This window comes from Myotis yumanensis, unplaced genomic scaffold (assembly GCF_028538775.1).
Source record: "Myotis yumanensis isolate MYYU_CA2020_CCGP unplaced genomic scaffold, mMyoYum1.0.hap1 SCAF_19, whole genome shotgun sequence".
Taxonomy (NCBI): domain Eukaryota; kingdom Metazoa; phylum Chordata; class Mammalia; order Chiroptera; family Vespertilionidae; genus Myotis; species Myotis yumanensis.
The window spans coordinates 20,935,885-20,963,152 of NW_027223770.1; the positions used below are offsets into that span (position 1 = coordinate 20,935,885).

At 46.8% G+C, this 27,268-nt stretch overlaps 1 protein-coding gene across 2 annotated transcripts in view; it reads right to left on the bottom strand.

The window, feature by feature from the left end:
- Window positions 1–459: 459 nt before the first annotated feature.
- Window positions 460–27,268, bottom strand: part of NCAPD3 (non-SMC condensin II complex subunit D3) — a 39,105-nt gene continuing 12,296 nt past the window's right edge. The window contains exons 10-35 of one of the 2 annotated variants that reach the window (XM_070400050.1): window positions 27,039–27,164; window positions 26,651–26,903; window positions 26,049–26,105; window positions 25,694–25,780; window positions 22,917–22,993; window positions 21,787–21,921; window positions 20,539–20,759; window positions 17,855–18,046; window positions 17,433–17,530; window positions 17,219–17,334; window positions 15,917–16,024; window positions 15,376–15,490; window positions 15,171–15,281; window positions 13,596–13,834; window positions 12,163–12,242; window positions 8,497–8,634; window positions 8,120–8,253; window positions 7,692–7,891; window positions 6,513–6,623; window positions 4,678–4,857; window positions 3,975–4,141; window positions 3,649–3,791; window positions 2,760–2,837; window positions 1,248–1,322; window positions 1,110–1,167; window positions 460–1,025 (exon numbers count right to left, since the gene is read on the bottom strand). In XM_070400050.1, the coding sequence (XP_070256151.1) occupies window positions 917–1,025; window positions 1,110–1,167; window positions 1,248–1,322; window positions 2,760–2,837; window positions 3,649–3,791; window positions 3,975–4,141; window positions 4,678–4,857; window positions 6,513–6,623; window positions 7,692–7,891; window positions 8,120–8,253; window positions 8,497–8,634; window positions 12,163–12,242; window positions 13,596–13,834; window positions 15,171–15,281; window positions 15,376–15,490; window positions 15,917–16,024; window positions 17,219–17,334; window positions 17,433–17,530; window positions 17,855–18,046; window positions 20,539–20,759; window positions 21,787–21,921; window positions 22,917–22,993; window positions 25,694–25,780; window positions 26,049–26,105; window positions 26,651–26,903; window positions 27,039–27,164 (3,408 nt within the window). In that variant the 3' untranslated portion in view covers window positions 460–916. The remainder of the gene's footprint in view (window positions 1,026–1,109; window positions 1,168–1,247; window positions 1,323–2,759; window positions 2,838–3,648; window positions 3,792–3,974; window positions 4,142–4,677; window positions 4,858–6,512; window positions 6,624–7,691; window positions 7,892–8,119; window positions 8,254–8,496; window positions 8,635–12,162; window positions 12,243–13,595; window positions 13,835–15,170; window positions 15,282–15,375; window positions 15,491–15,916; window positions 16,025–17,218; window positions 17,335–17,432; window positions 17,531–17,854; window positions 18,047–20,538; window positions 20,760–21,786; window positions 21,922–22,916; window positions 22,994–25,693; window positions 25,781–26,048; window positions 26,106–26,650; window positions 26,904–27,038; window positions 27,165–27,268) is intronic. The other variant, XM_070400051.1, reaches the window with a different exon arrangement.

Here is a 27,268-nt window from a genome sequence, read left to right on the forward strand (position 1 = left end):
GTTCTGCCCCTCAAATCCAGCTACCGTGTTGATATTAACACTGTCGCAGTGCCCCTGTGCTCTGCACCTGGAGTCTGGGAATAAAAAGTGAGCAGCGGGGTTTCTGGTCATTCCTGGTGAAAACACACGTGCATGTAGCAAGGCTACCTGGTGGGGCCGACAGAAGAGACTGAGGCAGCTCACAGGAGCAGACTGTCAGCACAGCTCCATGTCGGTGCCGCTCGGGGGAGGGGCTGCAGCAGGCTTTCACCAGCAGGACTAGGTCCATACACTTACAGGGACACCTGTTAGGAGGCAGCAGCGTCTGGGGACATAGGCACTGAAATTTAAGGACAAACAGTCATTATTTTAACTTGAAAGATTTTTAAAATTCTTAAGCTTTTATGTAAATCGAAATGACTACCGATAAAAGCCCTGTTCTAAGAATAAAATTCCATTGCAGTAGAAACTATAAGGCTGTATTTATGCTTTATTATTGTTTTAGAAAGCTGTACACTTTTAAAAATGTGCAGGTCATAAATAAGAATAGAAAAATATTACAATCAAAATCTTGTCATACACACAGGGAACCATTCACTCTAGAGGATTCTTATCAGCTAACAGGTTGGATCTGTACACGAGAAAGCCAACGTGTCATGTGTTCCTTAGGGACCACCAGAACGGACCTGATACTTCCACATGGAGTAAAGATAAAACGTTACACAGCTAAGGCATTTCTCTATTATTTTACAACTTTTACCACATACTCCTGGAGCAACCGAACCAGCTGGAGTCACAGCACAAGTGCTGGAGCACATATCGAAGTGCCCCCGGGGCTCTGGGAGGTGACCTGGGGTGGGGGTGGGGGGAGTGCCTGTCCCCGTGCGGAAATGATGTCTTCCCAGCCCCGCTGTCCGCGTGCCCTGCGTGCACTGTTCTAGTTGGCGGCTGTCAGGGGCGTCTTCCGGAGGGACCTCTTGCTGGGGACTGGGTTGTCTTTATTTCTCGCTGGAGACTTCACGTTCCACTGTGGAGGCGCCAGAGGCCTAAGGAGGAAAAGATACACTCACTCTGGAGCTAAGAGAAAAAACTGACAAAACGACTATAAAAGGGACTCATGCTCAACTCACGGCTTATCTGGCGATGATAAACACAAAGTATTTCCTGGATTCTGGGCTTCAATTTTCTCTGAAAGGGAGTCAAACACAAACAATTAGACTCCCAGAGGACTCCAGGTGGCTAAGGCATCAGAGAGGAGGGGCACTTGCCTCTGACGGGAAAGGGGGTCCGGGGTGTGCCGATGTAGCTGACTCCCGCTTCAAACGTGACGTCACCTATGGTCTCTGGAGGAGGGAAAACAGCAGGGTTAGCAAATGAAGTCACCAAGCAAGGTCCGCAGTCCGACTCCCTTCCTCCGACCACTCTCTTCCTCAGGCCGCTGTACTGGTGCCTGAGCACCCACTGCTCAGTCTCCGGCTTCCACCACCCCATGTCCAGTCACTGCCTATATGCCAGGCACCCCCAGCTCCCTATCGGGCCTGCCTCCCGAGTCCTGCGCCTCCCAGAACTCCCAAAGTTGCTTCACCCACTCCCTCCCTCCACTCCTCACCTGCTTCCTTGTACTCATCCAATCAGCCCTGTCCACACTGGCAGGGCCAGGCACCCCTAGCTCCTTCTCCACGTCTAATCAGTAGCTGAGTCCCATCCCACCTACCTTCCTAGTAGTCCACATGCTCTCCTCCCTCATCTCACCCTTGACCTATTACGGCCTCCCCTTCTGATTCACCCTCAGGGGGGCTGGAGAGCAGAATGGGAACAGAGACTGAATCAGAACCTGGGTTTGAATTCTGGCTGTGTCTTTCTAGCTGTGGGCACTGCTCTAGGAACCCCAAGTGTTTTTACCTCTAAAACAGGATACAAAGGTCAGGATTAAGTGCGATCATTTATGTTAAGTCTTTAACACAGTACTTGTGCTAAAGAAGTGTTAGCAACTACTATAATGTAGTAGCTGTTATCCTCACAGGGTGCGAGGTGGTGACCAGGAAGGGTGAGGACATGCCATGTGCGAGGCCCGTGTCAGGCAGAGCAGGGCTTGCCCAGGACTCGGAGAGGCCCACCCAGGGCTGGGGTGTAGGGGGCAGGAGACCCCGTGGGGGGCATGTGGAGACACCTGCAAATTACACTATAGATTTTGTCAAGAGAATGTCTTGGCACAGAATTACGGTTTTTATGGGTTTTGAGACAAGAAGCTATAAAACACTGCACTTCTAACTTGTTTCCCCTTTGAAATAAAAGGAAAAAATAGGACATTGAAAAAAACACACACCCATGTAAGTGGGCATACACAGGGTCCTGGCCCAGCTGGCAGGGTCCCTTCGAGCTGCCGCTGACCCGAGTGGGCCTCAGACAAAGCAGGGCTGGCTGAGCACATCGAGCCGCGTGGGAGTCAGGTAGGAGGGCGGTGTTGGCTCTAGAACGCCAGGAAGTGTGCTGCCCAGAGAAGCTGCGTGAGGGACCTGCACCGGAGGACGCCTCCCGGCTGTGGGCTGTGGGCAGTGTAACCACGTTCACACGTCAGCCCCTGGACAGGTCCTGCAAGTGCAGCCAGGGCTCAGTGCAGTTGTGAATGATGACTACCTGTGCTAATTATCCCAGAACATTCCGTCTGACACACACACTACAGGGCTGCTGGCCAGGGAGAGACCCTCGCACAGGGAGCTTTCCTGCCACCTCCGCAGCCGGCCGCAGGCGGGGAGCCAGCTCGCTCCCATAGTACTTACTCTCAGGGGTGCTGATGGCACGTCTGGCCACGGGGTCGATGGCTCCACTGGACTCCTGCTCCAGGCTGTACGAAGATGCTAGGATACAATGAGAAAGTCCGCTCTGTTCAAAAACCCAAAGCCACATCCCAGAGCAAAGCAACTAAATGAGAAACAGCATCTGTAAGAAACGTGATGAGGTTAATACCCCATATAGAGTGTCCTGATAAAGAGGTAATTCAGGAAAAGACAACGGGAGGGACAATGTCCATTCCCACTGGGATCAACGAAACGGGAATGAGAGCCACAGCCATTTTAGTCTGGAAAATGGAAAATCAGAAAGCCAGTGTTTGCAGCAGGCAGACGGCAGGAGTGTGATGTGGAGGGAGGGACAGAGGATGGTGTGACGCTGTCGGGAGGTTTAAGTAGTCAGGGCCTCTGAGAGCTGTCATTACCAGGCTGTCTGCAAGGTTTACTGTGACATTATTCCCAACAACTGAAAAGCACCTCCGTGTCCAAAAACAGGGCCATGATCAATAAGTTATGTGGGCATGATCAATAAGTTTCTACCAGTGACACGGCGCTGCATGGCCGCTGGGAGACAAGTCCTGAAAGGCTGAGGCACAGAATGCGCACCGAGACCGTCATTTTATAAAGAAAGCCGAGCACCCGTGTGCGAAGAGGAGAAAGGCTGCAAGAACAAACTCCTATGGGTGAGTTTTCTATTCCAATCTTTTCCAAACCTTTTATCACAGATATGCACTGTTTTGTGACTTATAATCCTAAGCCCCTGAAGCGTTTCGTTTTAAAGAGAGTAAAACAAAGTATCTTCAGAGGAACGAGAGGAGCCTGTCCCTGAGCGAGATGGAGCCCGCGTGGCGCTCAGCCTTCGGGACTGCCGCAGACTCACCTCGGTGAGGGTGCGCCCTGTCCAGGCTTTCCGAATTTAAAGTGAACGGCAACATCCCGATGCTCCGACTCCCACGCCGGCTGTTGGACTCCACGGCCTTCTTGACGGAATTCAGGATGGCGATGGTACTGAGAGACAAGGACCTGTGGGGGGAGCACGCCATGCTGGGCGGGAAGCAAGGCTGAGGGCACTGCAGGCACCACCCATTCATTCCACACCCATTTCTCATCGGAAGGGGCGAGGGCAGAAGAAGTATCAGCAAACACAACGGCAACACGCGGCCCGCACACGCCTGGTGGGGACGGCTGACCGACTCTGGCTCGTACCTGGCCTTGGGCAGGGGCCTCTTGGACTGCCCCACGTCAGCTGACAGAGGCCCAGGCGGTGCCTGGCCGGCGCTGGACCCGGGCTTCGAGGGCTGGCTCGCACCACGGGGGACACTGGCATTTTCTTGGCCGTCAGAAGCTGGCATTATTTCTAAACTTGGAGAAACCTGTCATGGAAAAAAAAAAAGAATCGTTACATGCTCTGAGCTCGACCATAAGGCATCTATTTTAAAGCCCAGGGTAAGTGGAGCCGCATTGTTCGCAGACCGCCACACCGTGCGGTGGTGTCACAGGGAAAAGGAGAACATGGTTGGTCCTCATTTTTAAGGCAGCAGACCCCCTGGGCTCTCAGGGAGGCAGCACACTGCGTCGGGAGGTGAGCAGAAGCTCCCCCCCGAAACACCCCGAGTTGCAGAAGTTTTCAGAGGCGCTGCTGGGAGGGCGGCAAACAAGCACGCAGCCTCCGGAGATCCCTGACCACCTGTCGGCCAGCCTGCTGCCAGCCTGCTTGCCGGGCACTCACACATTTCCCCAAACTGTTATTGTAAGGACTTGCCAGGCTGGGTGGACTGACCCAGCTCCCTGCCTGCCACGAACCACGCGCAGCGGGCCACGTGCAGGCCCAAAGCCAGGCTGAGACCTGCCCCTGCTACACGCACAGCAGAGCAGACGGCAGGGGTCAGCCTCCGTGCTGCTCTCCCACCTGCACAGCCTGGGCCCCGTCGGCATCTTCCGCCCTGTTCGCATCTGCTTGTCTCGCCAGCTCCTGCTCCTGGGCCAGCTGTTCCTGGTACTTCTTCATGTCGTACTCGAGTTCTGACGCCAGCTGCTTGTCAACGGCAAAGAAATCCTTGATTTCATCTCGGTAGTCCTGCATCACCTCCTGAAACAGACGCAGGGGTACGAAGGAATACGTAAGCTCTCTGACACGACTTGAGGAACAGGAATAGGAACAGGAAGACTTGGTTTGCTGAGAGAGGACTGTTCCTATTACAGCAACCAACAAGCTAACGAACACGGCGTGTTTCCCAGGTAAGAGCGCTGGATACCAGCAAGCGAGCCTGCTGTGAGTATCAGAGTCCAGTCTCCCGGGAGCTGAGTGCCCCTCTGCCAGTTACCAGGTAATGTCCCAGGTTGCTGACAGCAGAAAGGACATGGACTTACACGATCTCAGCCTAAAGCAGAGCTTTAACAGGGCTCCCCCTTCCCACTCCTGAAGGCTGGCGTGGGGAGAGTGACGTGTGTGGGCAATCTGGCTTGGCTCTGGGTCACCCCCAGTTCCAAGGGTCTCGTATTGTCACCGAGGCAGGCCCCGTGGGAGTTCACGCAGAGGTTAGGTGGGGAGGGGAGACATGGCATGTCCCCACTCAGACCTCTGGAGCAAGGGCCCCCCAGTCTGAAGGGGGCTCTCTGTCCACTCCAGCTTCCGCAGAGGAAGTGGCCGTGGCTCGCAGCCCACCTGTGTCCTCTTCTGAAGATGTGACCGGAAACCTTTTGCTCAGGTTTTAAAGGGGGCCGGCATGGGACGGAGCCCCTTTGCAGGGAAAGAAACCAGCTCACCTAACAGGGTGAGAGGGAGGAAAAGATGTAACATGGTCCCAACTAGTCCCAACAACGGGCAGGAGGTGAATGGACTGCTCCAGCTACCGCTGCGAGCAGGGCTCAGGTCGAAGGAGAACAGCAGCTGCTAGGACCCAGGAAGGAGCACACGGCTCGAATCCAGCAGGGCCTGGCGGGAGCCAGGGGCGGGGGGGTCAGAAACGGGAGGGAGGCTTATTCTTCCCACGTGCTCAATCTATTTAGGCTCTGAGCTCTTTCTCTCTTTTCTGAGGTTAAATACAGGGCAATGGAAATATAGAAACAAGTGGAAGGTCTCACTTTTTTCCAGACAATGAGCCTGTCTTTCCCACCTTCACTTCCTTAGGATAAAGAGCTATTTGAAAAAGTATATTCAATGTGATTTTTGTTGTAGCTCTTTTTGGAAAAACTGCTCAGCGTTTTTTGAGGAATGAAATGGTATAGGGTAGACAGGGAGTTAAGATTTTCACAGACGGGCCGGAGGCGTCGGCTACGTCTGCCCTGCAAGTGTTCACATGCTGGCTGCGCAGACAGAAGACAGACTTTCCGTGGCCGGCGAGGGCAGCCTGGCTGCTGATCCGTATTCCCCAACGGCTGCAGGTACTGGGCAGTACGTGACTCGTCCAGCAGACGGTGGTAAAGGGAAACTCCCCAGTGAGGCATGGTGGCCAGTTCCCGCTCGCCCCCTCACCAGAAGGAACTCAGTGACAACTTTGCTCCTGGTCAAGGACACACGCTCAGCAGTGGGCCAGCTCTGCACAGACCCCACTGCTCCGCTTCGGGGAACCTGTGGGCAAACTCCCCAGCGCCAAAGGCCTGCCTGGCTGCTCTCGTTCTAAACCACGTGACACTGGCTTAGGGCACGTTCAGTCCTAGTCATCCGGCCAGCAGCCCCAGCAGCACCGCTGCCCGAGCAATGAGCTGGGGCGGGAGACCCACCAGGAGCACAGGGCGCCTTACCCTGAGGTAGTTCATGAGCTCCCGCAGGGCCGGGACCTTGTTCTTCTCCAGCACGGTCTTCAGGGAGATGATGATGGGGATGATGTTCTCTATGAAGTTCCTCTTCTGCACCTGCAGGGACACAGCGGCGCATCTCAGGGATGCAGGATGCTCTGCAGGACGGCTGCTCCTCGACCGCGGTCTCTGCCTGGCAGACCTGGTAGATGGCGTGAGCCCACCTTGGATGCCTTACTATGGCCCTGGGAGCTGTGCAGGAGGCTCTGCAAGCATTGCCTCAAGCCCAGGAGAGCTGGCAAAGGGGGCACAAATAAATGCATTCTTATTTTCTAAACAAGAAAAAGGAACTAGAAATACATTGAGTAACCTGACAAAAAGCTCCAAACCTCCACACACAGCTATTGCAGACCCCGGCTCCACATTCAGGCTCCGTTCAGCACCTCCCTTCGGAAGGGCCTGAGGGCGTGCAGCAGCTCAAAGACACAGGTTTATTCCTGTCAGTGAACGGACAATGGGCCAGCATGGCTGAGCAGGAAGGCAGTCAGCTCCACAGCGCCCTCGCTCTCTGTGTGACTTTGCGTATATGTAGGAAAGTGGTGTGCATTTGGGTAGTCCGTGACTTGGACTTGACCCCGCCTTCATGTTCTTTACCGTGAATGATCAGAAAGGGCAGAGGCTCACGTGAACGCAGAACCAGGAAGACGTGAGAGGTGGAGCTGTGAGCTACAACGACACATGGCATGTGGGCAGTCTATTTCTGTGGGCTCAGGAGTCCTCAGGGCTCGGGTGGGAAACAGGAAGCAGTAACCCAGGCGAGGAACCAGAGCCGGGGGCCTGGTGAGCCCGACAACAACCAGCCGCCCCTAACATGACTCAGACCCTACTGTGGCCGCAGGAAACCGTGCCTGGCATGCAGCCTGCGGCCGGGGCAGCGCCGGGCCCTCTCCACCACAGGAGACTGCGGGCAAAGAGTGACGAGGAGGAGGAGGGACGGCAGGTGGGTGAAGACAGGAAGTCTGAGATGCCGGTGGCACATCCAGGCAGGCAAGTGGGACAGGTTCCCGCTCATGAGAGACGTGGGCGCATGAGCACCATCTGGGAGCATCAAGGCCCCTGCTGAGGATGGCGGGAGACCCCAGGCCACCCACGCTGCGGGCGCAGTGGCCTCCTCGGAGCGCTCACCTGGGAGATGAGCTTCTTCTGGGCTTCCTGCATCACCACGTTGGCCAGGGCCACATCGTCTTCCTCCATGAGCAGGTCCTTGTCTGGCTTGGACCTCATCGCCAAGAGCTTGATTTCCTTGGAGCTGAGGACCTCAAAGGCATCTGAGAGGAGCTCGCTGGCTTCCGCGTCCGGGGGCAGGACGCCATCCGCGAAGCACGCTGGGAGAGGGCACAGAGACCGGCTCCTGAGACAGCGGCCCCGGTGGGGAGGCGCCGCGGAGCCAGAGAGCACGCCGGCTGCCAGGGGAGCGTGGGCACAGGTGTGTCCAGGACAGAAGGGGTCTTCCTGGAGGACCGGGGCCCCACTGGCTCCCGACCTGCTGGGCCACTCGCAGCACCGCATCCCACTCTTACACAGCCATTTTATCCCCAACACAACATGCCTACCCAGAATGTCAAGGCAGATTTTGGACGTCATATGGAATCGCTGTTCATCTGTGAAGTGCTCTAGAAGAAACTTGTAGATTTTCATTCGTTTCTCCTTGTTTGTCTTTCCCTTCAGTGAAAAAAGCCGCTTCTCTCTAGGGCAAAACAGGACAATTTTACCACGTCACGTGGGCAAGGATGGCCAGGACGTCACCAGCACCTCACAGCCACCACCAGAGCGTGCGCGTCACCAGCACGTCCCTAGGACCCCCGGCACACGTGGAGTGACGTGCACGGCCCGGCCAAGACAAGCCGAGACCCCGGAGGAGGATGTGGCTGCCCTTATCCCACCTCCCCGCTGCACCCCGGACCCCCCCGCCCCGCCAGAGCTCACTGACCTCTCCGACTGGGAGAACTTGTTATACTTCTCATGCTTCTCGTAGTTATTAAAGTGGAAAATACACTCAACAAAGTGCTGGAAGAACATGGCAGGATTCCTCTTCAGTAACAGGTGAGCCAGGCAAAACTCCCCGAAACTGCAAAAGGAGGAGACCCGTCGGCCACTAGCAGATAGCCAAGAGAATGATAGCAAGAACTCTGCAGAGCAGGGGAACTGAATTAGGGGGAGGGAGACTAAATCCCCCCAGCAAACAGCTTCCTTCGCATCAGAAACAAGGTAGGAGTTGGCTTCTTTGTCATCCTTGCCCAACAGCAGCCTTTCGGACTCCAAGGCCAGCACAGCCTTTCCCTACCAGGTTTCCTTTCAAAATTCTAAGACAGTGTCCGCTACATTTCAAGCGGACACGAACAGCCAACCTACCCCACGCCGCTGCTGCAAGGCAGAGCCCGGGGTCCCGAAGGCCGATGCAGTGAGCACAGCCGCCTGGACGTGAGCACTGGGCCCCGCCTTTCCACACCCCTCCTCTGCCCAGAAGCTGTTGCCCACAATCATGAACACAAACCAGTTTTAGTAACTGCAACTTTTTTCAAGAATTGGATGAATTACAAGAGCGTCACCATCTGGGTCAGTAGGACAAGTGCCCTCCACAGACAGCCACTGCCTCCCATCGAGCTCTGAGCCCTCGGCCCACCCTGGGCCCTCCTCCTCCCGTGCCCGGCCCGGAAGAGGCATCTAGCACACGCACCCTGCGGCACAGTGGGGCGCCCATGTCTCTAGCGCCATGCCCATCTGAAGCGCAGTCTCCCAAGCCAAATGAACACGGACAAAAGCCAGGCTGTCCAACCCCAGGCTCCCGGACGGCCCTGTTTCGTCACGGCAGCAGGTGAGACGAGCCAGGGCGCTGCTTTCTGCTCAGGGTCAACCTAGTGCAGTGATGGCGAACCTATGACACGCGTGTCAGAGGTGACACGCGAACTCATTTTTTTGGTTGATTTCTCTTTGTTCAATGGCATTTAAATATATAAAATAAGTATCAAAAATATAAGTCTTTGTTTTACTGTGGTTGCAAAGATCAAAAAATTTCTATATGTGACACGGCACCAGAGTTAAGTTAGGGTTTTTCAAAATGCTGACATGCCGAGCTCAAAAGGTTCGCCATCACTAACCTAGCGGGGGCTAGGGCTGGCTCTGACCCACTCACGCTACTCACACCAACGCCTCCCTTTCCTCTCAGAGTTCAACGCCAATTCCACCGACACAGGAGGCCCGGTGGGCTCCCACCCGAGCAGCAGGGATGAGGACAAGCCGAACACTTCATTCCTGGTGCGTTATGCATTAGGACTTGCCGGGCCGTGCCTTCCCCCGCTGTTTCTCCTGAGGCTAATATTCAAATCCGTTGCAGTCACAGCACACAACCAATTAAAGGTCAGAAGGTAGTTCAGAAATCATGAGGTTGAAACCAAGCAATCTCTCTCCACTTCCTTTTCTATCTCAGTGGCCCATTATTCTGTCACTTTTTTGCCTCAAAATCTCTCTGGCCCCACCTCCTTGCACCTCTGCAGCATTTACCCAGTTAAATGGAACAAGCCTGGCTGTCACCCTGTGACTACGGGACCACAAAGCTACCACCTAGTTGGCACAGGGAAAAACATATCAGACAATTCTGTAGCCCCCAAATTTGGGGCTTGTCACCATATGACCAATTAAAAAGGTCATGCAAATTTGCTCATGCCAGAATCTTCAGGAAATCCCGTCAGACCACAAATAAATTCCATAGGCTCTGCCATGACCGTCTCTTTGGAAGAGCGGGTTAGCAGATACACGTGGAAAAAGTAATGTGTCTAATGCAAGCAGACAGGCCTGACCGGTGGCCTAAAAGTAGGGAACGGCCTCATTTAAATGACAGTGAAACCGAAAATCAGGTCCACAGTTGAACCACGGTTTAAACAAACCCAGAATCAGATAAAATGGAGAGATTTAAGGGGGAAATATGGAAATGTTATGAGGCACTGATAATCTTACTATAGTGTAAACATCTATCTGTCCTTCTAATTTCTGAGTCAGGCTCTGAGCACCTGCACAAGTTCTGCGTGTATTTTACAAACTAATCAATGCTCTTCTTAACATATATGTACAGGAGCTGACAACGTGGGAAAAACAGAGCTGCCAGTTAAAGGACCGATTCACCGCCAGGCTCGCCATCCAGAGCCTGCCACGCATGCCTACACGTCGCAGGAGAGACCGAGGGCCAGTCTGCGGCAGCAGGTTAAGGTCAGGGGCACTGCACAGCCACCCGGTCCCTTTCCCAATTGTGTAAACTCTAGACCAGCGGCGACCACTGCTCTAGACAGTATTAATTAGAACATTAACCGCTACTAGTTTACTATGTCAAATGTTCCTTCTTGGAAAATTATACCAAAAGGAAACTGAGCAGAAATTCTCCCAGGGAACTCGGAGTGAATCACTGGTAACCACATTTAGATCCAGAGGGACCCATTATTATAAGCTATTTATAGTTAATGAACTCTATAAACACCTCTTCCCAACGGGGGTAGCTTTTGCCCTGGTATTCAATAATCTATTTTCTAACTGAAGATTTGCTTTATAAAGAATTATTCATACAACATAACCTCGGTTAGCAAATTCTGTGAGATCATTTTTCAACCGTTAAAAAGAAATCTTTTAGAAAATTATTGAACGACAGGAATTAAGTGGCAAAGCAATTCCCTTCCCTTCCAATTCTTAAGAAACAGCCATTTCCTCGGAGCCTTGTAATTTGTATACTCTATTTCATACTGTGCAATTGTGTCTTAGTTCCTAGCATTTCTTCTTAAAATTTCTGCACTTAGAAGCAGCTAAACTCTTTATCAAAACTCATTTTATTGGCCTAGACATCAACCCAATTAAGTCAATGTTAATGGCTACTATTCTATAATTTCCTAGACCAGTGGTCGGCAAACTCATTAGTCAACAGAGCCAAATATCAACAATGCTTCTTCAAAATAGACTCGCCCAGGCCGAAAACCGACTTCTGCGCATGGGCCACGAAGTTTCAATCGCACTGTTTGTGCGCCCGCACGTGGTATTTTGTGGAGGAGCCACACTCAAGGGGCCAAAGAGCTGCATGTGGCTCACGAGCCGCAGTTTGCCAACCATGGTCCTAGACCAGGGGTCCTCAAACTTTTTAAACAGGGGGCCAGTTCACTGTCCCTCAGACTGTTGGAGGGCCGGACTATAGTTTAAAAAAAACTATGAACAAATTCCTATGCACATTGCACATATCTTATTTTGAAGTGAAAAAACAAAACGGGAACAAATACAATATTTTTATTTGCATGTGGCCCGCGGGCCATAGTTTGAGGACCCCTGGTCCTAGACCAAGGCACATACCTGCTTAGGAAGAGTGAACAGTGTCAGCAAATGTGGTCAATGCGGAGATTATTTAATGGTCAATTTGAATAAGTTTGTTTTCTTCATAAACTTGTATGCAAATTTGACTTTGTTATACAGCTTAGGGTTTAAAAAAATCTGCTCATTTTTTGGCAACTGCCAAGAAGTTCACTGAATCCTAATGAACTCAACTGTAAACCAACTTTAAAGAAAGACGGAATGAAGACCAGCAGTCAGGCCCATCAGAGCGGCCTGCACGTGAGGGAGGATGTACCTGGCGACGTCTGGGTGTGAGTCTATCAGGGTGCTGACAAACTGAAAGAACAGAGAGCCCTTCCATTTCACAAATTCTTCCTGTACAAAGGGAAATGACACGAGTAAGAAGGATTATTAATACACGAACCTAAAAAGTATTCAGTCACAAACCCAACCGTTAACTTCCTTTTGTTTAACATCACACCTGTGAGCCACTTAGGTCTGTGTGTGCCCACCAGCAGTCTCAGCACTCAGGTCTGCCTGTGCCACCCACACTCAGGTCTGTGCCCACCCACACTCGGGTCTGCCTGTGCCACCCACACTCAGGTCTGTGCCCACCCACACTCAGGCCTGCCTGTGCCCACCCACACTCAGGTCTGCCTGTGCCACCCACACTCAGGTCTGCCTGTGCCCATCCACACTTAGGTCTGTGCCCACCCACACTCAGGCCTGCCTGTGCCCACCCACACTCGGGTCTGCCTGTGCCCACCCACACTTAGGTCTGTGCCCACCCACACTCAGGCCTGCCTGTGCCCACCCACACTCAGGTCTGCCTGTGCCACCCACACTCAGGTCTGCCTGTGCCCATCCACACTCAGGTCTGCCTGTGCCACCCACACTCAGGTCTGCCTGTGCCACCCACGCTCAGGTCTGCCTGTGCCACCCACGCTCGGGTCTGCCTGTGCCACCCACGCTCGGGTCTGCCTGTGCCACCCACGCTCGGGTCTGCCTGTGCCACCCATGCTCGGGTCTGCCTGTGCCACCCACACTCGGGTCTGCCTGTGCCACCCACACTCAGGTCTGCCTGTGCCACCCACACTCAGGTCTGCCTGTGCCCACCCACACTCGGGTCTGCCTGTGCCACCCACGCTCAGGTCTGCCTGTGCCCACCCACACTCGGGTCTGCCTGTGCCCACTCACACTCGGGTCTTCCTGTGCCACCCACGCTCAGGTCTGCCTGTGCCCACCTGCAGTCTCAGCACTCAGAGCATTAGTTTGATTCACATGAAGTCCGCTAAGCTCTTTCTCACACTGAAATGCCCTACCGGCCTCTCGGAGCGGCTCGGTGAGACGCGGGAAAGCCTGTGACCTCCTTTCACAAGCGAAGATGGCATGTCTGAGAACACCGACTGCTCCAAAGTCAGGAACAACAGAACTGGTAGACCTCCCAGTCTACTGACTGCACTTTTCTCTACATGGAGCTTATTGGCAAAACTGAAAATTTATGCTGCTTGACAGGATATCTGAACAAACACCTAATAAATATTAGGGAGCAACCATCTGTTTAAAAGGCTGTACAGAACATTAGCAGAGTAGTATCTTAAACCAAAGATGAGGCTAGTTATTTTTGGATTCTACTACAAAGCAGCCCATTTCCCACGTTACTCCACTACTCCCTTCAGCAGAGCACCGTCGGAGGGAGAAGAATGACAGGTCTGTTCTCCTACGAACCTGCAGGAGATTGGTGAGCAAGATGAGCGTCTGCTTGCGGATGAAGGGGTCTGAGTCCTTCAGACACATGGAGATATTGGGAATGTACTTGTCCACCATGACAGTGTACCGGATACAAAGGTCACACATGACAATGACCACGTTGTTGCGAACGGCCACGTCCTCGCACACCTCCAGCTCTCTCACCAGGGCCGGGATGCTCTTCTTTGCCAGATCCTCATGCTGTAAGCACAGCTTACCTATCACAGAAGAGAGTAAGTCATGCCTCTACTCTGTGCTAATCAGGCAGACGCCTGCACTGTCCCCACAGATATGTCGCAATGAGTTTTATTTAACAAAGTTAAAGCATCATGTCAACTATCACGAGGAAATCAAACACAGCCTGACCAGAGTGGCTCAGTGGCTGAGTGTTGACCTATGAACCAGGAGGTCACGGCTCAATCCCCAGTGTGGGGCGTGCAGGAAGCAGCCTCAATGAGTCTCTCTCATCATTGATGTTTCTCTCTCTCTCTCCCCCTCTCCCTTCCTCTCTGAAATCAATAAAAATGTATTTAAAAAAAAATCAAAGGTAGACAGACCCATATTAAATATTAGAAAATTCAAAATAGCTTAAGAAAAAACACCGCCTCCCCAACCCCTCCGGATCTCGTGAGATATATATTCCTTCACTATAGTAAAATTACCTTCCGTTTGTTTGTTTTTTTATTCATTTATTTATAAATCCTCATCCAAGGATACGCTCACCATCTTTTAGAGAGGGGAAAGGAGGTGGGGGGAGAGCAACATCAATCAGCTGCTACCCTTCTGTGCCTGACTGGGGCCAGGGATCAAACCCACAACCTAGGTATGTGCCCTGGCTGGGAATCGAACCCGCAACCCTTGGGTGCATGGGACAATGCTCCAACCAATTGAGCCACACCAGCCTGGGCAAATTATCTTCCTTTTGAAGTCAACAGTTGAATTTTGGAGTTATCTGTGTGTGTGTTGTAGGGCCTGGGGAATGTTTTGCTCTTATTTATAATTCTTAGACGTGAAAAAAACAACATTACAAAAAACATTCCTGACTCTTATCCAGCATAAAATACACAATCACACTAAAGAAAAAAAGAATCAATTTATAAACAGGGGTTCATGTTTTCAAGATAACCATTAATTTGAGTGCATGCTTTTAATAGCTCGTCTGCCAGTTCTGGAAAGTATCACATAAGCCATCTCCTTTTATAAACTAAACTGCACGTTTATTTTTTCATTCCTGGAACTCAGTGTATTGCGTGGCATGCAGTACTCGATGAAGAGACTTCAAGGTGCTACATTATGAGTATAAACAAGCAAGTCGCAGAAACAGGGTCATTGAAACAAATTAATATAAAAACAAAAGCTCCCTCCAGGGAGGGTCTTGAGTCTGATGTTATAGGCAGCGTTGGGTGCTCCTACAGAATTGCCTCAAAGCTCCCAAGAGCTAGAGTAAGTATATGCCCAACAGGTTACAACCCACTGCTGGCTTCCGTAAGACAAAAAGCTACACAGGGAACTAGACCGCACAAGGGTACTGCCCCACAGGCCACTCCGGCTCACCCAGGGTAATGATGGCGTGTGCTCTGATCACAGAAGGCATGACGGAGGAGCCTCGGACCGGGGCGAGCGGCTGGGCGGCCGGGGCGTCGCTGCTACCTTGAGAGGATGCTACTGCAAGGGAAGGAAAAGGGAGCTTATTTACAACACTCCAGGGGCCAGCCCAGGCTGCATCAGCATCCGCAAAGGGTAACTTTAAGTGCCTTACGGTGATCCGCATCCGCAGAAGAAGCTACAATGGACTGAATCAGAAGGAAGGCTCGCTTCTCCACTCTGGCTGGACAGAGTTGGGCTATATCTCCTAAGGTAAAAATATACTTCACCTGTGAAGAAAATTGGTTTTGCATAAAAATAAAGCAAAAATAAAAAATTAACCCTGCCTATAGATTAAGGACATGTCGGTGGAGTACTATTTTTGTCCCCCACATTTAAAAGAACTATTTTTTTTCATAGCCATTTCAGATGATTTAAAAAAATAATTCTCACCCGAGGACATGCTTAGAGAGAGGAAGGGATCTCATAGGTTCTAACTGGAGGAAGCATATACCATCAAGTTTTCCCCAGATAACAAGTACGAGGAAAGAAAATGAATAGGTCATCAATAAAAATTCTTCTAAGAAAAGAGTAAGTTCTATGCTAGGAATATCCTTTTCTTGCTAATAGTAACAGAAATGCACATTACAAAGACATCTTTAAAAACCCTCAAACGATATAAAGAAATCCAGTGGCTGAGAAAAGTAGTTACTTACCAACAGGTCCTCATCCATATTCCCAGCTCCACCTTCCTTCAGAACGATGCTGGAGAGACAGTGCACGCAGGTGGAGAGGACATCCCCGCACACCTGATTCAGTAACCCCTAAGGCGAGTCAAAGGTCATTTCTGAAGGGTCTATACATCTACATCAGACTATTCAGGAAACACAGTTTTCTCAGGAAACTTTATGAGCTTCAAATGTATAAACCATAAGCCACGAAAGACCCAAGCATTGTGCTTTTGTACCTCTGTTCTTTCAGCAATCTGGCAATTGGCGAAGTGAAATTTACAAAGAATTATACAGGGTGGGGCAAATGGAGGTTTAGAGTTGTTCGTATGAAAAATAATATAGTAATTAATAAATAATGACACAGAATAAAATGTTTTGTATACTCACACTATAACCCTGCTTTTGCCCCACCCTATGTATATATGTATGTATGTATATATATATATATAAATATATGTTATATATATATAATTTTTCTTTCAATATTTGCCCTATAAGAGCAAAGAGCATGTGTTTGGGAAGATCTAGTGTACTAATTAAAAGAGATCTCTAATAGCAGTGCTCCTTCAATAATAAAAATACTGCAATTCTTCTGACATATGTAGATGGTGAATTAACACTGTAATAAACAGGCATAATAAAAACGAGTAGTTGTTATTCTCCTGAAATGTATTCGTCCGAGACTTTTTCCAGTGTCTCTTATTAGTTAAAATAACTTCAAAGAGGCACCACCTCTGGCCCACAGATCTAACTACACTAGCTAGGGAGGGAGTTTGATCCCATCCTGCAACCCATTGGCTGTAGGCTCCGGGCAGCTTTGTGGACATGATACAATGAGATGTTAGGGTAATAGAGCCTTATAGAAACTGGATGGACGTTTTCTAGGATTATGACTTAACGATGATCAGAAACCTTCTGGTCTGGAAGGAACCCCCCCGACCGGGTGGAAAATCATATGAAACATTCCTGAAATGAGGGTGGAGGTGAAGGAGGATATACAAAGCTATCCCAAGCATCTAGCCTACAGCTTATGAAGAGATAACCATGTAAGGTCTCCGCCAAGGTGCTGACTTTCTAAGAGACCTGTATGTCTTTAGCAGCCAAGACCTTCTTGGGAAATGTCGACTGCCTGTCACACCAAGTGTTTCCTTCTGTTGTGGTCACGGCTACTGGGACTACCCGTCCTTACAGGTTCTCTAAAGAGAACACTTCTCAAACTTCAAAACAGAGTGACCTGCCTACTGAGCACAAATAAATGACAAACGTATCCAGGAGAGCGTCGCCTACCCGCTCCTCCACAGCTGTCTCCGCAGACGCTCTGCAGAGTCTTTGCAACGTATCAACAGCGGAGCTGATCAGCTCTAGAGACCAGTGGAATCCACTCAGCTTACACTTGACAACATCTAAAAGGGAAGTCAGACCCTTGAGGTTTAACTGCTTAAAATATATACATATGAAGAGAGAGGCAATGCCTTTCCGAGATTCTCCGATGAACACTCACCGGTCACCTTGTCTCGGGTGCTTTTTGGGAGATGCTTCGCAATATGCCCAATAACACACAGAATATGGCCCAAGGTGTTTGAATTGGGATTCTGTTGACTAAGACAAGGACAGAAGAAACATCAGTACAGAGCCAAAGTAAACATTGCTGCCAACGAAGTACTTTCCTCCTGGATTATGAATACCAGGGTAGCATGGTTTTGGATTCAAGTTGTAAGAGCATTAAGGCACTTAGATACTTGGACAAAGACTAAACTGAAAGCTTAGAAGTGATTCTTACTTTCATGTGTTTTTAAGCCCGAATTTAAAGAAAAGATCTGTGTATATGAACAGCTATAAGATAGCCCGTTTCCTTAAGGCATGAGCTTTATCTCCAAGAATCTTCCGTGTACCCATCCGTGGCTCAGTTATAAGCATGCACACCTGCTGATTTCCTCCCAGGACTCTATTACTCTGGTGTAGTCGAGCTTGGGTGATGAGCAAGCAATCTTGGAGAGCAGCATCCAGGCTGGTGCAGAATGTTCCGTGCCAGTGTGGGATAGCATGTTGTTTATAAAAGCAGATGAGAATTTATCTTTCGTGGACCAGATATAAAAAGCCTTATTTAAATAGCGGCTGGAAAAAAAGATGGGAGAGCAGAATGGTAACTATAAATATATAAAACTGTTGAGATCAGCTCATTCAGTAAAAGGATATCAGCTGCTGCTGCTCCGGGATTCCTCTGGCACATCTGATACCAAATTTTTATTATACACAATAAGGTACATTTATTCCTGCCCTCATAAAGTATTTATTTTTAAAGCAAATAATAACATTTCATAAGATTTTGTTGATAAAAGTTAACAGAACTCTATGGAACTAGCCCTATGGTTGGTTCTCAATAATTCTATTTTTGTCATTGGTTTCCTAGCTCAGTGGCACTCCCACTTTTTCATCTCAGGGCCCTTTTATTTATTTTATTTTTTAAATATATTTTATTGACTTTTTACAGATAGGAAGGGAGAGGGATAGAGAGTTAGAAACATCGATGAGAGAGAAACATCGATCAGCTGCCTCTTGCACACCTCCTACTGGGGATGTGCCCGCAACCAAGGTACATGCCCTTGGCTGGAATCGAACCCGGGACCTTTCGGTCCGCAGGCTGACGTTCTATCCACTGAGCCAAACTGGTTAGGGCTCAGGGCCCTTTTAAATTCCTAAAAATTACTGTCTGCCTTGAAATGCTTTTGTTTGTTATATCAACATTTGCCATGCTAGGGATTAAGAATGAGAAATTTAAAAATATTTATCAATTCATTTAAAATAAGAATAAGCCAATTAATTTTATGTTAACATAAATAATGCATTGTTTTACAAAAACAACTATCTTTTTTAAACAAAATAACTTGGTCAGGAGAATGGTATTGTTTTACACTTTTGTAAATCTCTTTGCAGTCTGGCTGAAACAGGAGACAGGTGGACTCTCATTTCTGCCTCTGCACTCAATCTGTCCCAACAGCTCTGTATGGCTTCTAGAAAACTCTACTTTGAAAGAATAAATGTGGAAAATGCACAGAACATCTTAATATTATGATAAACACAGTTTGAGCTCATGAATTCATCACTTTGAGAACTGATGACCTTGTTCATTTCCTATAATGGCTATTCCAAAACTTCTTATACTTAAGCCCCTAATTCTACCCACTCTTCCCAAAATTTGGGCAAAAAAAAAAATTTCCCCTCAATGATAGCAAAATGTACATAACATAAAATTTATCATCTTAACCATTTTCCAGTGTAATTCAGTATGCCCAACACTGAATTACACTTAAATACATGCACACTGTTGTGCAATCATCCATTTCTAGAACATTTTTTTTTAATCCCATGAAACTTTGTAGCCATTAAACATAACTCGCCATTATGCGCAACCGAGGTCTGTGCCCTTGGCCAGAATCAAACCCGGGATGCTGCATTCCACGGGCTGTGCTCTATCCACTGAGCCAAACCAGGTAGGGTGATTTTCAGTTAGAGTTTTAATACCAAGCTTGCATGACCTTAAGAGATCACATAACCCAACTGGCTGTTCTTACAAATTAGGAAATGAAGACCCAGAACACTAAGGTGATTTGCCAGGGCCGCAACAGTATTTTATGACACTAAATCTATTTTTTTTAAAAATATATTTTATTGGTTTTTTACAGAGAGGAAGGGAGAGAGATAGAGAGTTAGAAACATCGATGAGAGAGAAACATCGATCAGCTGCCTCCTGCACATCTCCTCCTGGTGATGTGCCCGCAACCCAGGCACATGCCCTTGACCGGAATCGAACCCGGGACCCCTCAGTCCGCAGGCCGACGCTCTATCCACTGAGCCAAACCGGCTTTGGCGACACTAAATCTATTATTCTTATTGCATAACTCCTTCATAACTACATGTAAACAAATAGGGAAGTGTTTCTGGTACAATTTTTAAAGAAAGGAAAGGAAAAGCAGTCAAGGTAGCACACGCACACACTAATTCTCGGACTCCTGCAGAACAGATTAAAGTTTATCACTCAGGCGCTACCCCCTCCCTGCAGTGCTCACTGTGCACTGGGCATTCGACACATGTTGTCAAGTAGAAAAAATACTGCAGTTTCATTAAGTCAACCAGTCCGATAAAATGTCAGAAAAAGTCTAACTTGTAAAGACTGGGAGGTTATCTTTCAAAATAACTAGTATTGAGTTAGTTATTAATATACCATATCCGCAGTGTTTTCTATTACATACGTATTAAGATACCAAGTTAAAAGTGGAGGACACTCAGAGAAAAGGATCAAAGGCTTCACAAAAAACAGTCACCACAAAAATGCTGAGATTTGAATTAGGTCCAGAAAAAGAGACCAGTTCCAGTGCAGATGCAAGAAAAAAGGGTCCTCGCGCTTTCTGTCTGTCTGATTGTGGCAGCCAAGATTGAATGGGGGAACACAGTGAAAAGAAAAAAAAAAGAAAAGAAAAAGAGACCAAAATTGAGGCTTCAAATCTACCCGGGCATTTAGAAAGCTAGCTGTCCAAGATCAATACAGAACTTTCTTCAGAAAAGCCCTTAGAGCCTTCTCTAAGGAAAGTAAGGCGTAACTCACATACCTCAGCTCCTGGCTTTCTGTGCTAAGGAGAGAAAGCAGTGCCCAGGCCAGCACCTGGCTGTCATCTCCACTGTGAAACTTATTGAAGTGCTTAATGTTCTGCAGCAGGACCTGGTCCAGGCATTCCAGGGCCTTTTCCTGCACAGTGCTCTCCGAGTCCATCACAACGGGGGTGATGCCCATCAGCCAGGCTTTCTGGATCTGGGCACATCTAGGGTGGGCCTTTAGGAGTTAAAATCGGGAAGTCACAAAGAGTCTAATGCTATTGGAAGTGTAACTACAAATCAGTGAAGTTGCGATCAATATTTTGAGACATGTTAAAAGTAGTTGCACACACAACTACAAATAGATCATAAAAGAAAAAACAAACAAAAGCAAACCTACAGCCCAGCCAGCGAGGCTCAGTGGGTGAGCATCAACCTATGAACCATAAGGTCACGGTTCGGTTCCTGGTCAGGGCACATGCCCGGGTTGCGGGCTTGATCCGCAGTGTGGGTTGTCAGGATGCAGCCAATCAATGATTCTCTCTCATCATTGATGTTCCTATCTCTCTCTCCCTCTCCCTTTAATAAGACAAACAAAACCCCCCAAAAAACCCACAATATTCAAACGATATGAAAAAACAAAGTTCAATCTGCAGTTATTGCAAATCAGTCCATACTGAAATTTTAAATTTATAAAGTTATTATTTTGTTATTAGTAATAAATCAGCATTTTTTGTAATTCAAGCTCAAATAATAAATATTTATCCCAAGAAGTAATTAGAGTAAGTGCTACCAGATAAAGTAAAAATACATATTGCTTAATGCCTTCTATCACGAAACAGGAGAAAACCATGCTCTTAAAATTCTTTAAGAGCGAATTACTTGGCAGAAGTAAATTATATCTAGGATCACTGGTTCTGCTCTTTCAGCAATATCATCTATATAGGTTATAATGAACAAAAATTAAAGTAGGCCTCTGGCCTAACCAAATTAATTTTAAAATTCATATTTCTATGTGAGATATGAGCTTAAGTCAAGAAAGGCTAACCAGTAGCATTCTCTAGCATTAGTTCCTAATTACATTTAATATGAAATGCAGTCTATCATATGTAAGTAAAAGATACTTCTTCCTTTCTCTTACACTGTATATTAGACTTGGTAGTTTCTGCTGGTCAACTTAATATTTAGCAACAAGCAATTATTACGCTGAATTGTTTTTTAATGTAAAACACCATGCATTAGACACATAAGAAGAAGCCCCTCACCATAAGAAGTTCAGTAAGAGACTGCAAGGCCTGCTTCCGGACAGATACAGCAGGGTCCCGGCACTGCTCCTGAAGAATTGAAAGCTCCTCCTTCATGCCTGAGATGCTGCAGTGCTTCAAAATACTCACCAATACCTAGGAAGCGCACACACACGTGAAGTAATGATGCATGCGTAGTATATGTGCAAACAGGCAAATACACACAAAAATACTTCCTTCAAGTTCTTGGTTCTTTACATCTTTGAGGTCAAAGATCCATCCCTCCAGTAGCATCCCACCTTTTAGAATCTGGTGAAAGCTAAGGTCTCTCTCCAGAGAAAATCTGACATACATTTTATACACACAAGTATTTTCAAACAATTTCAGTGGTTTTACAAACCCTATCAAAATCTGTCCATGGCCCTAAGCTAAGAATCCCTACTCTAAAAAATGACATTAAGGGTATAAATTCATGATTCTTTTTTTTTTAAATATTTTATTGATTTTTTTACAGAGAAGAAGGGAGAGGGATAGAGAGTCAGAAACATCGATGAGAGAGATCGATTAGCTGCCTCCTGCACGCCCCCCACTGGGGATGCGCCCGCAACCAAGGTACATGCCCTTGACCGGAATCGAACCCGGGACCCTTGAGTCCGCAGGCCGACGCTCTATCCACTGAGCCAAACTGGTTCGGCTAAATTCATGATTCTTAAAAAGCCAGCAACCCAGCAGGAAAGCTGAAAATCAGATAATCCTTAGTTCATCTATATAATTTAGACATAACAGGATCAAGATGAACTAATGTTAAATGAAAAGCAAATTAAATAACAAATATGGCAGAGGGACCTTTAAAATATTCTCCTGCATTTCCGAGTGCTTAAAAAGAGAGCGCAATGCCCTTTCTGGTGTGGCTCAGTGGATAGAGCATTGGCCTGCAGACTGAAGGGTCCCAGGTTCAATTCCAGTCAAGGGCGCATGCCAGGGTTTCGGGCTCCACCCCCAGTGGGGGGCGTGCAGGAGGCAGCCGATCAATGATTCTCTCTCATCATTGATGTTTCAGTCTCTCTCGCCCTCTCCCTTCCTCTCTGAAATCAATAAAAATTTATTTTTTAAAAAAGAGAGCGCAGTAAAGAATATCTGGAGAAACACACCTGGAGCGCAGACTTCCTCACGTTGATCTTCTCATCCCGGATTCTCTTTCTCAGCATGGCCATGACACACCTTTCTGCTGAGGACACGCCCGTCATTAGAGTCTAAGAAAGACTATACAGATCTGACATCTCACACGCAATACCGACAAAATCTAAAAAACTGACTAATTCGCTTGTTTCAAATCAGAGTATGAAATGAGGTAGAAATAAAAACATCTCAAATAATTAGCTATTCACAATAATGAAAAAGGCAAAGTTCATGTAAAAAAAAAAAAAAAAAGGGCAAAAATTCTGGAATATTAAAAAATCAGTTTTAAATCCTGGCTCCTATGCCTAAAATTTTAAATAAATTATCTAGATCTTCTATTTTGTTTAACTACAAGTAGAAGTATCTAAACCATGAGTTTTTAAAAGACTAAATAAAATAATATTACTACATACCTGCAGCTTTAAAACTTTTCAATCCCAGGCCCCTTTGCACTATTAAAAATTAGTAAAGATTTAGCCGAGACCGGTTTGGCTCAGTGGATAGAGCATCGGCCTGCGGACTGGAAGGTCCCGGGTTCGATTCCGGTCAAGGGCATGTACCTGGGTTGCGGGCACATCCCCAGTGGGAGATGTGCAGGAGGCGGCTGATCGATGTTTCTCTCTCATCGATGTTTCTGGCTCTCTATCTCTCTCCCTTCCTCTCTGTGAAAAATCAATAAAATATATTAAAAAAAAAAAAAATTAGTAAAGATTCCTAAGAGCTTTTTTTAATGTGAATTACATGTTCAATCTAAATTAGACATGCCACTATGAAGAGTATATATTTAAAATAAAAAATAACTATACTGCAAAAAAAAAAAAAGATACTGAAAAGATTGGCACTGTTTTTGCAAATTATTTTAATGTCTGGCTTAATAAGAAGAGAGCTGATTCTCATCTCTTCTGCCTGCGTGCGACCTGTCACTTTCATGTCATGGCATCTCTGGAAAAACCTCAATTTATACTTGTGGGAAAATCAGAGCACAGAAGCGAACAATGTCTTGATATTATGAAAGCAGTATTAACCTCAAGGATGTGTTGAAGCAGACTGAGAGACTCAAACACATTTTGAGAACTGCTGATCCCCATGAAAACAAATAAAAAATGAACTAGAGAATGGAAAACAATAGAGGAAATACATGAAATAAAAAGTTCCTTGAAAAAGGTAACAAGATTAACAAACTTTTAGGTAGACTAAGAAAATAAGAGAGAAGATTCAGATAGCTAAAATCAGGAATGAACCAGGGAACATTATTACCTACTTTACAATAATAAAAAAATTGTAAAAGAATACTATGAACAATTTTATGTCAACAAATCAAGTAACCCAGGTGAAATGGACAAATTTCTACAATGATATAAAGTATGGAAACTGACTCAAGAAGAAATAGTCTGGGTACACCCACAAGTACAGATATTGAATTAATAAAAAAGCTTCCCACATGTGCACAAAAGTCCAGGCATTACTGAAGAATCCTACCAAATGTGAAAACAAAAATTAACACCAATTTATATGCACACATATCTGCCTCTCCCGTTGCTCCTTAAGAAATGAAACTTTATTTTCTTAAAGTCTGTATCTACAATGCCTAGCACAGACAGAAGGGACCATATGAAAGTTTTTCAAATAAACAAATTCTATAATTAATCCTTTACAAACATTCCCTCTCTTTTCTCTCTCATCTATTTATCCATCTTTTAAAACCACTTCTCTAAACCTTACTTCTATAGACTCTGACAACAGCCCCCTGTGAAAGGTAGGGAAGGGTTAGGATCAGAACGTGCGTGACAGGACTTGTGTTGACTTCCATGTTTTAGGTCATGCAGCTATTTAGTAACAAAACTGCACAAGAATTCAGACGGCGTCTCATTTCTGATGGTGTTTAGTGTTTTCTCCGCTATTTTATGAAGTCATGTTACAGATGAAAAGGAGCCCAAGACCTTACAGCCAGACAGAAACAGAATCCGAGTAGACTCCAGGTCTACCCACTGCCTAGTACAGGTTTGTTTTTTCCCTGAATCACATTGAGACTCACACCGTCCCAGACTCAATACGTCAGGGAAAGTGATCAGGCACCACTTGTGTTCAGGATCTTGTGTTGGAGTCCGCGGAGGACCCCATAATCACTCTGTGCGATATGTACGACCCACTGAAAAATGGCTCCTTCTGTTGGTGAAGGGAAATTATCATCTAAATTCCAAATTGCCTTTTTCAGTGGAAGCTGGGACTCACAGTTCCCTACTATGTATTAAAAGTAACCTCTGGGATGGCTGAGTCAAGAAGACATGGTAAACAAAGTAACAAGGAATGAAAACTGGGAACAACACTGGGTCCCACAGTATTATTCACCTATTCCCCTTTTTTGTGACGACTTTTCTCCAAACACGAATTTAATATCTACTGCACTTTCCCTAGTAACTGGTCCTTTTTTTTGGTCAGTAATTCCAACAGTTCACAACAGATGATTTAAATGAGAAAAGAAAATACTTGCTAATATTCTGTTAGGTGTTAAAGAAAGATTGATATTGGTGTTCAGTACATGTAGGTGGAATGTAGCTTATTCTTTATCTTAGAATTAAATATAGTCTAGTGCAAGGACATCAAGTAAAGATATAATAAAATAGAAATTACTCCACTTTTAAGGAAAAGAGATGCTCCGATTCTTCAGGTGAATTAATCAGAAAAAATCCAAGGTTTTTAGACTCTACTTATGGTCATTACGCATTTGGTTGTGATAAAATCGACATACCCCTAGATCCAATTGTTTCACCACTGCTGTCTGTATTGGTCACCCCTGAGTCTCCAGGGTTCAGTGTCTGCTTCTGACAGGAAAAAGCTTAAAAAGAATAAATTAGAAAAAGGGCTGTCACTAAGGTAAAAACTTATTATACTTTTAATAATGCAAGCGTGGCATATTACACATTTAAGTTACCACATCATTATTGAAGTGAATCTCAATTTCTTTGATGAAGGAAAAAAGTGCAACACGAAAATAGAAAAATAGAGAGATAGAAAAAAACAACAACACCACATTCCAAAAATCCAGCTAGTCCTTTAAATAAAAAGGCAGTTATTCAATATTTGGAAATATATTGACCCATTACCTGATGAATTTCTCAGGAAAGTACCAGGATGGCTCTCTATTCCTAAAATGGTAGGACCTAAAAATAAGCAGAGAGATAAGAGGGGAAAAGCCAGAGTATCATAAACCCTAAGTAAATATTCACAGAGGAATCAAAATAAAAATAATTAGGCCTGAACAGAAGGCCGACTCTAAACCGCTAACAATGAATAATGTTCTCCTTGGGAACACATTTGAAATGGACATTAGCGCCCATACAGCCATACCCAACAATGCACAGCGATAGGGAAGGCAACCACCAGTCTCACCTCTAAAAAAGGCCTTTCAAATGCCTCAGGCCTGTCTAAAAAGTTATTCAACAATACAATATACTGAAATACGTTTATAAGAATGAAAGTGTATCATACCATATCAACTATTTTTGCCACAACAAAAAATGATTCCCCTGAAGTCCAATTTTTTTTCTTTATTGATTAAGGTATTACATGTGTCCTTATCCCCCCTTTGCCCCCCCACCTCCCCCCCGTATCTGTGTCCATTGGTTAGGCTTATATGCGTGCATACAAGTCCTTTGGTTGAAGTCTAATTTTTTGACAAGCGTAAGACCAATTCCATGTCACTTACTGTTAATCAGAAATTCCAGTATGCTCTCCGATGTGCTGTTAGCGGACAGCTCCAGGCAATGTGCGAAACTGGACAATGCCTTGCTGCGGACAGTCGGTGCCTTGTCTAAACAGCGGTCAAACATTATGTCCTGCACCAAGAACTTATGCTTTAAGAACTTCTGATGCTCCGAGGACAGTGTGTGATCCGCCTCTCTTTCCGGCAGTTCCAACAGAGCCAAGGCAACATCAAGAGTGAAAACCCGGTGTGGGATCTGGTAGAGCAAAATCATAAGAATCCCCATCACATAGTCATGAAAACCGAAGGATCCCGTATGCATTCAGATCTGGCTGTCATTAGAAGGCTGCACAACCAGAACCGAGATTTCATTGCAGATGTATTCTCTTACCTTGGAGCTTCGTGAATATCTGTAAAGCCAGGCAATAAATGTAGCATATTCCCCGCAAGGAAGTTTGCTGAGCAGCTGTACCAGGGACTGAGCTGCGTAGGTCCGATACTCAGATTTATCTACCACCTGGAACACAAATGTTGACAAGCTGCTCACCTGGCAACTGAAACATGTTGTGATACAAGTGAAAAGTTAGTGGATGTAACTGTGACTAGTTCGGTGATCTTTAA